Genomic DNA, 9,218 nt, shown 5'->3' with positions numbered 1-9,218 from the left:
AAATCAGTTAAATGACGATAAATTAGGTGTCAATTTACTTGTGACCACTCAGTGTATATTCATGGACAAATCTTTAGTAAAAATACTTCATTAAAAAATCTAATTTTCTGTGTACAAAAGACTTGTAATGTTTACTAAAAGTGTGCCAAATTTTGTAAAGATACATAACTTATAGTGTAGAAACTATAATGAGAACAAAATGGTTATCAGGTTTGTCGATTTGACTGACTTCATAGCAAGAGAGTTAAAAGGCAATGTAATGATGACCTATTTTGCCATGTGGTTGCTTTGTACAAATATAGTTTTAACACTCAGGTTTCCATTCCTTTTTGTCACCTTTAAAGTTCCATTAACCTGAATTACTTGTTGAGTTTTCAAATGATTGTTTTATTCTTTGTCTCATCAAGGTTATGCTGAGTGAAGAAAGTTTAAAAACACTTCAGTTTTATCGATGCATACTGAGTCCGTATGTTGAGTCTTACTGGTTAGCAGCATCGTCGCTGCTGAAACTAGTTCAAGTAGAAAAAGAAGGTATGTTAATACTTGTAGTGATAAATATAGGGCAATATAAGTTGAGAAAGCTTTTTGTGAGGAGAGGTAAGATATAGTATTGGAAAATAATTCAAGTTATTATTAAGATCTTTGAGGTGATTTTGTGGCTTAAAAAGCTAATAATTTTGAACAAGTTGCCATAGAAGTTTTCTCCAGCATTTCCTTTCTGTGGCTTAAATCTATACAGAACCTTATGAATTACAGATACAATGCTGAAACAACCAATCTTCTCAATTTTTATTGACTATTTATATATAAAGTGCATCTTTAAGGCACCACTAGCCTTAATACTCCCATGTATCTTTGCATACTAACATGCAAATGATTATTCAGCAACCCTCCATGAATAGGAGTGGGAAACTACCTCTATTGTAACTAGCGCCCTCTAATCATGTAGCTGTTAACCACTTTTTGTTTGACAATATTATTGAATAGATGGGTTTTTGCTCATGGTTTGATTCACATATGCACAACTTTTTACTTTCTTAATTTTTCTAATTTAATTACATTGTTTTTTTCTGTTTTCTTTCTCTTTTTGTGGACAGTGGTGAATTATTTTAACTTCTCTTTCAATTTCGTGAGTCATGCACTTGCAGTTTCAGGTGGTCATGACTACAAGTGCTGCAGCAGAAGCATGACTCTCAGCCCATGAAGTGATGGCTCTGCTCCATTGGGAGTTGACCAATTTCATTCAACAATCCAAACAAACTGATGATTGTCCTATCACAGTTTTCACTGATCGGAAAGTTTTGGATTTGAACAGCCATTTGCCCTTCCTGAATATACCTATCAGTCGCATGCAGTTTTAGGGGCCTTGCCCAGTTCTCTTTCCCCTTTGGTGGATTTGATTATTCAGGTATGTTACGTTTTGTCCTTGTCTCCCGTTTCCTATGTTCCACCCCTGCCATTCTCAGGGATTAACCTTTGGGTCTTTATTTTTGTGTTTCCTCCTTCCCTGGATATGGAGGTTAATGCGAGTCATTTTGGGTAGCATTTGGTTTGGGGGTCAGTATACCTCAACCTCCACGTACTGTGGACAATCATGCTTTATATTATCATCATTCCAACTTCCCTTATTTGGACTCGCAGCATTTGGTGTTGCTTCTCCCTTAGTGGAAATCAGACCCCAATAATTTGATTACGTTTTCCTGTATTGGTCTTACTCTGACCACCCTTCTCAGGTCAGGGCTGGTGGGGGTCAGACTCCTTCAATTTGCCCACGTTTGGAGGTCCTTGGCAGTTGATCCATGGGTTCTGAAAGTCGTTTTAGTAAGTCTGGTCCTCTACTTCCATTCATCTTCCCCCTTCTCTCACAATTCCATTTCTTTCTCTTCTCCTTTGGATCCCGATTTTGGCCACTCACCTGATTCATTTCAGTAGCCTTTGTTTCCACCATTCTATGGACAAATGGCTGCTTCTTGTCTCCTCACAAGGTGACTCAGTCCTATATCCTCAGTTTCTTCTCCAGGACACTCATGATAGGTTGGCTTGTCAAAGTGGAGCAGTTTTTCCTCACAACCACACAATTTTTTTAGGTTCATCTTTGGGTGTTTTTCAACCTCCTCCTTCATTGGGCTCTACCTGCTCCACTTCAGTTGTGAGCTATGAAATGTCTCGTATGCAGCATCTCATACTTTCCTTTCCCTACTGTGGGAGAGGTTCTCTCTCTTTTGGAGTCATGGGCTTCTTTCGAAGCCCTCATCCCTCTTGGTCATGCCCATCATGTGTCATTATAAGTGGGTTTTGATAGACCAATGTAGCCTTGTTCGGGATCCCTTAGATGCCCCTCTTACCCTTCCCTTACAGACTGACTTTGAATAGTGGTTCAATTGGTACAATACTACCATGGGTGTTGCTCTTACCCCTCCTCATCTAGAATGTTGCTTTTCATGGATGCTTCGTTTTTTTGGTTGGGGAGTGTACCTCGACTCTCAGGAGGTTTCAGGGTTATGGTCTCTTTCCAAGTCATCTCTCCATAATAATCTTTTGGAACTTCTTGTGGGCTCCTAGGGGCCAGTTGGTGATGGTTCACTCCAATGTTTCTGTGGTAGTCTCATACATCACCAGGCAAGGGGAAATTGGTCAATACACCTCTGTTTTCAAACATTGGTTCTTCTGTGTTGGGGCCCACTGCCGTCCCATCGCTTTGTTGGCATGTCATAATCCGGGTGCCTTCAATCTGGTCACAAATTGGTTATTCCGTCCCAACAAGATTCTCCCTATAGAGTGATCTTCAAATCTATCTTTTTGGTTTATTAACTGTTTTCGAGTTGCCAGTCTTATCCACGTTGCTTCATTCCTTTTGTTTTTTTCCAATCCTCCCCATCCTGCTTCTCTTCCTCATTAGCACTTTTATGTGGTCCTTTATGTTCTTTCTTGTCCTCCATTTGAACCTGTGTTCTTTAAGTCACTTTTTCTTGAAGTCCCTGTTCCTGCACTTGTTGGCATGCGAACATTGTTGTTCTTATGTGTTTGCAATCGATGTTTGCCACGTTTTGTTTTCTCAGTACCTTTTTTCTCCTCTTTTCTGATCGTTCCTTTATGCCTAAAACTTCGGCTGCTGAAAGAGAGGGTACTTCTCCCTTCCTATCTTTTCCCACCTAAAGGGGGGGGGGATCTTCTTCACACTGATTCAATGTGGGATTCTAGATTTCTGTGAGAGGGTTGTATCGGAAGTTAACATTTTCCTAAACTGAAAATGTATTTCCAATAGATACTTAACTCCTCTCACATTTCCCACTTGTGGTGTGCTTTGATGTGATCTGACCAATCTCGAAGTGGTTAACAGCTGCAAGATTAGAGAGGGCACTAGTTACTTTAGGGGTAGTGTGGCACTCCTATTGGTGAAGGGTTGATGCATAATCATTTGTATGCAGAGATAAGCGAGAGTATCAAGGCTAGTGGCGAGTGAGAATTTAAGCCGATAGAAGGCAGTATAAGTTTAGAAAGTTTTTGTGAGAGGAGGTAAGTAATCAATCGGAAATACATTTTCAGTTTGGAGAGCTATGTATGGATTATATGTTTCTAATCACTACATTATTTTCATTTCGCATCATAGAGAGTGTCTTCCTACAAGAAATTCACAAGACAGCAAAAGAAAGGTTACACCAGGGACTAATATCTTATGGTATGTTACTTTAAATTCAGTATTTTATACAAAGATTCACAATTTTTTAAGGATATCGAATTACGTGTGTGCTGTTATAAAACATCTTATTGAAGTTTGATGTGATAAAACAAAACCAAAACTTACTGTTTAAAGATTTATTAAAAGAAATTGGCATTTCTTGCCTGAGAAAATTTTTTGTCACATCACAGCAAACACACCATTATAAGTATAACATGGTATTTCTTTAAATATTATATATTTCAATTCTCTAGTACAGTAATATATTTTTTGTGGATTTATCAAGTGCTCCTTGATATATTAAGTTATCACTTACTAATAAGAAGTTATTGCTACCTTGTATATTCTTTGGTAGCGTACAATATTTTAAGATCTTTTTTTGTGAGATGAAGTTTATTAAATCTGTTGAAAAGTATAGAAGTTTGTTTTTCATTGCCAAATAAGAATTGAAAATACTCATTCTTTATGCATAGTATTTTCAGACACAGATGGCACCACTGTCTCCTTATGATGTCATATTAAAAAGTTAGTTTATCAGTTCTGCTAGTGTTTCTTCTTTTAGCATATTGATGTCATATTAACAAGTTAGTTCATCAGTTCTGTTAGTGTTTCTTCTTTAGCATATTGATGTCATATTAACAAGTCGATTAGTTGTTTTCAGTGTAAATACAATAATTATGGTCTGTTATATATTACATCAATTTTGCAGGATCTTTTTTTTTTATTTTCATTGTTTGATTCATACTTGTATCCATATTTGTTTGCAGAAGAGTGTTTTGCAGCTGATCAACTCAAGAATGCTGTCAGATTGTTTGAACACTGGAAGGTGATAGAGTGTTACATCCAAGACTCAGTGAAACTGTATTATCTGAATTTGGACTATAATTCAGAAGAAGCTGTAAATGAGATAATTAGAAAAATTGAAGAATTTAAAGTATGATGTAAAAAGAAAAATTGAAAAGCCGTGTTGAAGGCTGTATTTTACTCTGTGTAGTGATGAGAGCTTATCTAACATGAATGCTTTGTCTTCTACAAGAAAAAGTCCCTATTAATGTGTTTGGAAAAACAGAACGAACTAGAACATTTTATTGATGAGAGTAAAAAAGCCTCAACTAATGTATTTGAATGGCTTAAATCCTTTTATGTAATGAACAACAAAAGAAAAGTTACAAATGTAGTTTAAAATTTACCATATATTTTGCATTTGATTTCAATAATAGCCTATACTAAAATGTATTTAGAAACTAACTGTATAACAGTTGTTTTTACACGTAACAACATCAAAATCACCATTATATATATATATATATATATAACAACTTTGGTTATTATGCAGTAACCAACATTAATATATCAAACTTATTGTCATGCGCCATCTAAAGGTAGCCGAGAAATGAAAACTAGCTTAAAAGCATTCCTTGTAGTGTATTATTTATTAAATAAAACCTCTCTCTCTAAAAAAAAAACTTTCAAGACAATAGTTAAGATTATTAACTTCTTCGTGTATTATTAAGAACACCTGTTGTTGTTGTTTTTTATAGTTCAGTTCCATATTTTTTTATTAAGTAGTTTTTACTGTTGTTGAATTGAACTTAACCAACACTTTTAGTTTACTGATTTTAGATGCAGGTCATATTTCACCTGTTGTGCCCAGAACTGTTTAGTGGTTTCAGATGCAGGTCATACTTCACCTGTTGTCCCCAGAACTGTTTAGTGGTTTCAGATGCAGGTCATACTTCACCTGTTGTGCCCAGAACTGTTTACTGGTTGCAGATACAGGTCATACTTCACCTGTTGCACCAAGAATTACCTACTGGTTTAAGATGCAGGTTAAATTTCATTACCAAGATTTGAAAGATGTAAATTTTTTTGTCATATTTTTGCTGTTTTTTATGTTGTGATAAATATGTTACAAAAGTAGGAATATTTTAAAAATTTGATTGGTTGTTCAAACTGTGATAGTTGTCTTTGTTTTGTTTTTTAAATGGATAAATTTATTAATTGTAGTTGCTGTGGTTATCTAGAGGCAGCAGGTACTTAAATTCGTCTCAGACTGATTTAAAATTTCTAAGAATTTTGGTTTAGTTGCTAATTCTTCGTAGTGTCGTTCAGTTTGCTGTTTCAAGAAGTTAAGCTTTGCATTGATAAGTTTCTAATTATATACATCTATTAACTGATTTTATTGTCAATTAATCTTACTACCAAACTTAAATATTATGCTAAGAAATTGTGTACTGATCAGCTGAAAAGTAAAACTTCTAGTTTTTTTGAGTGACTTCTGAATAAAATGACTGGTTCATGCAGCTTAATTTTTTAATTTCTTGGAAGTTAATTCAGAAAATAACAATGATAAATGTTTATACCATAATTGAAAGCATACTGAATGCTGGTTCTTGATTGCTTTAGAAAATTAAACCATGATCAGGTTACATTAAAGTTGTGGTCAGTAATAGCCTTGTAATATTTCACAAGCTTTCCAGTCTTTACCCAGTAAACATTAGATTTAATATTATGTGATACAAAAAAAATAACTGTTTACAGCCCCATCTGCTGTTTAGAAAGATAATCAAAATATTTTCATTTTCATATTTAATTATTGTATATTACAAACTGTTTTAAAGTTTCAGAATAATACTTTTTCTAAAGCTAAAAATGAGTTTTTTAGATGTGAGAAAAATATATTTAGACTAAACGTAGTCCTGTTAAAAGCATACGAAAATCTTATCCCAAAAATATTGGAAGAGCTTTTTTTGTTTTATTTAATGGGGCCTGATGTTACTTATACTTTTTTTCAGATATTTCTGGTTAGACAAAGAATTTTAAGTGGTTTGATTTATCTTTCATTTTGGCATTAGACTGATTTTGGAGGGAAAAAATCAATTAACAGTAGCTATGGGTTGTCCCTCCATGCATCTGATGTATTAGTTTACAGACTTTCAATACTAAATTAAAGGTTCCATTCCCATTGTTGGGCAGAGCACAGATATCCTAATGTGTAGCTTTGCATTGAAAAATTCAGTATGCTAGCCTTAGCTGAAGTTGAAAAAGTAAATGCAACTCAAGGATGTCATTATTTTCATTCTAACCAAGCCTCCAGATATATTTCTGTACTGTTTAGTTGCAGCAATACTTTATAGCTTCAGTTAATGTAGTTTTTCATATAGATATTTTAAACTTTTCATTTGTTTTGGTGAATTCCTTCAGGATTTAAAAAAAAAAAGTGTAATAGTTGTTGAAACACACCCGAAAAGCATAACCTGTAGTTGTTTTAATGCCTTCTCTTACCTGTAGAGCCAGTTTAACGTGTTCAGTGCTGAGGACACTCGTGTACACGTTTAGTATTCATTCGTGTGTTCTCACCATGCACATCATAAGTACAAAATGGTAAAGATTACGTGTTGTAGATTTGTTGTTATTATTATTGTTTAAATTAAAAACAACAATATTTTACTAAAACTTATCAGCAAGCATCGAAACAGTTAACATGTTAACTTTGTAGTTTGCCAGGTAAGGTCATTTAAAGGTTGTTTGATGAAATGACAAGTTATTCTTTTGTGATGCAGTGTTACTCAAACCAAAGCCAAGGGCACATAAGAACCTTTGAAAAACATGCCTTAAAATTGTAGGGCAGTCACCCTTGAATTGTTTCTGCTGATTTAACTTTTTAATAATATAAACAATTCTTAAGTTGTTGTTTTTTTAAACAGATTATGTGTATAAGAGGTCTGACTGGGGTAACTGACATAAACAGTTTGGGAGTCACTGACTTCAAGTGTTAAACAACTCTTAAGTTGTTTTTTTAAACAGATTATGTGTATAAGAGGTCTGACTGGGGTAACTGACATAAACAGTTTGGGAGTCACTGACTTCAAGTGTTATTTTCCTTATCCTTATTGTAATGTACAAAATAAATGTCAGTTGGAAATAGAGGTTTACTTGTTACTCACAGCTTTGACGTACTTTTCATAGCTACTCTTTAAAATTGATAGTTCTGCTTGTAATCGGTTATTAAATTTATTTTAATTCATGAACTTCAAGATAAAAATTGGAGGTGGTTAACCGTAAACAACAAATCAACCTGTTTGCTGTAACATAGACATTTATTACTGTATTGGAGAAAAAAAATTAAGATCTTAAAATTAAAAACCTACAGACTTTGACTCCAAGTGGAGTTGCTCGACCAAAACCATGAATTAGAATAGAAATTTCAGTTTGTCTTTATTAAAAAAAAAAAAAAAAAAAAACCCTACAGCCAACAGCAATGAAAAATTTATATGTTTGAATAGTGAAAAGGTGGGGGGGGGGGGTTTCTTCCATGTAAAGAGTCTTCAAGCTGAAGAAATTGACATTGTCTTGTACACATCATAATATGTAATGGGTTTTAAATTGAAACCATAAGTGTACTGTGATTATTAAATACAATTACACTTGTGTGTGTTTATAAGAGACTTACTCGTTAAAAGTTATAACTGAACTGAAGCCCAGTGTTTAGGAAGGAATCTCGGGAAGTGCTTGTAGTGTTTAGGAAGGAATCTCGGGAAGTGCTTGTACTGTTTAGGAAGGAATCTTGGGAAGTGCTTGTAAACATACTTTTGTTTTTATTTGCAAGCTTTTTGTCTGAAAAAAATTTAGAACTAATATTTTTACTTTCCAAATAATTCCTGGAAGTAAATTATGTAAAATATTTGTACCGAACACGTGCTGTCAATGTATTCAACAGCTAGTTTGGTTGATGTGGGAGTAAGAGAAGCATTTAAAAACTTAATATTGAAATCGGTAAAACCAACAGCGTGTGAACTGACTATCAAATGTATTTTTTAACAAGTTTTTTTTATTCTATTATACAAAACATTTGATATATGTATCTCTTTCTCTCATGTAGAATTTAGCATCTTTCACAAACACTTGATCAGTGTTTCCAACTATTAAGCAGATTTTTGTCTTTTATTATAAACATTCGATTTGCGTACTTTTCTCCCCATATTAAAATATTCCACATATAACACATATAATCTTCTTTTTTTGTTCTAAATAACCTTAGTTTTACACTTGGCTCACACCATATATGTATGGGGTGAGTGAAGTCTTAACACTAATTTCATTATGTACTGTGATAAGATTATAAAAATTCTAAAATTTTTGTGTAGTATTTGAGAGAGTAAGAAACTCCGATATCAATGACGTAAAGTAATTAGAAATTAGAAAAAAAATTATATGGTGCTGTTTGGTTTGTTCAAAACAATTATTTGTCTTAAGGGTTGATTTTGAATGAGAGCCACCTCGATAACTTTCATACAAAAACGTTATGCCCTCCTACTTGTAGGTAATAGTGTTCCATAATTTTTTTATTATTAAAACCTGGGTAAAAGAATACTTGATGTCAGTCCTAGTTCTTTCATAAGCACAGCTGGAAGTTGAATGGGCATGTTTCTTCTTTGGAACTTTAATAGAACGACTTGTGTGTCCTTCAGACCTGATGGATGGCTTAGTCGTCCTCGATCCAGTGTAGGAGCTGGCCTAGTCATTCTGTATCCAGTGT

The 9,218-nt window shown here is 34.0% G+C and overlaps 1 protein-coding gene across 1 annotated transcript; it reads left to right on the top strand.

Annotated features, from left to right (window-relative positions):
* Positions 1-376: 376 nt before the first annotated feature.
* Positions 377-7,936, top strand: LOC106476571. Its single transcript, XM_022380393.1, has 3 exons — positions 377-531; positions 3,611-3,679; positions 4,447-7,936. Exons 1-3 carry the CDS (start codon positions 411-413, stop codon positions 4,617-4,619), a joined length of 363 nt encoding a protein of 120 aa, XP_022236101.1. The 5' UTR covers positions 377-410; the 3' UTR covers positions 4,620-7,936.
* The last annotated feature ends 1,282 nt before the right edge of the window (positions 7,937-9,218 follow it).

This window comes from Limulus polyphemus, unplaced genomic scaffold, assembly GCF_000517525.1.
Source record: "Limulus polyphemus unplaced genomic scaffold, Limulus_polyphemus-2.1.2 Scaffold10920, whole genome shotgun sequence".
Classification (NCBI taxonomy): domain Eukaryota; kingdom Metazoa; phylum Arthropoda; class Merostomata; order Xiphosura; family Limulidae; genus Limulus; species Limulus polyphemus.
Note: the sequence above shows the minus strand (reverse complement) of the source record. Positions and strands in the feature narration are given on the sequence as shown.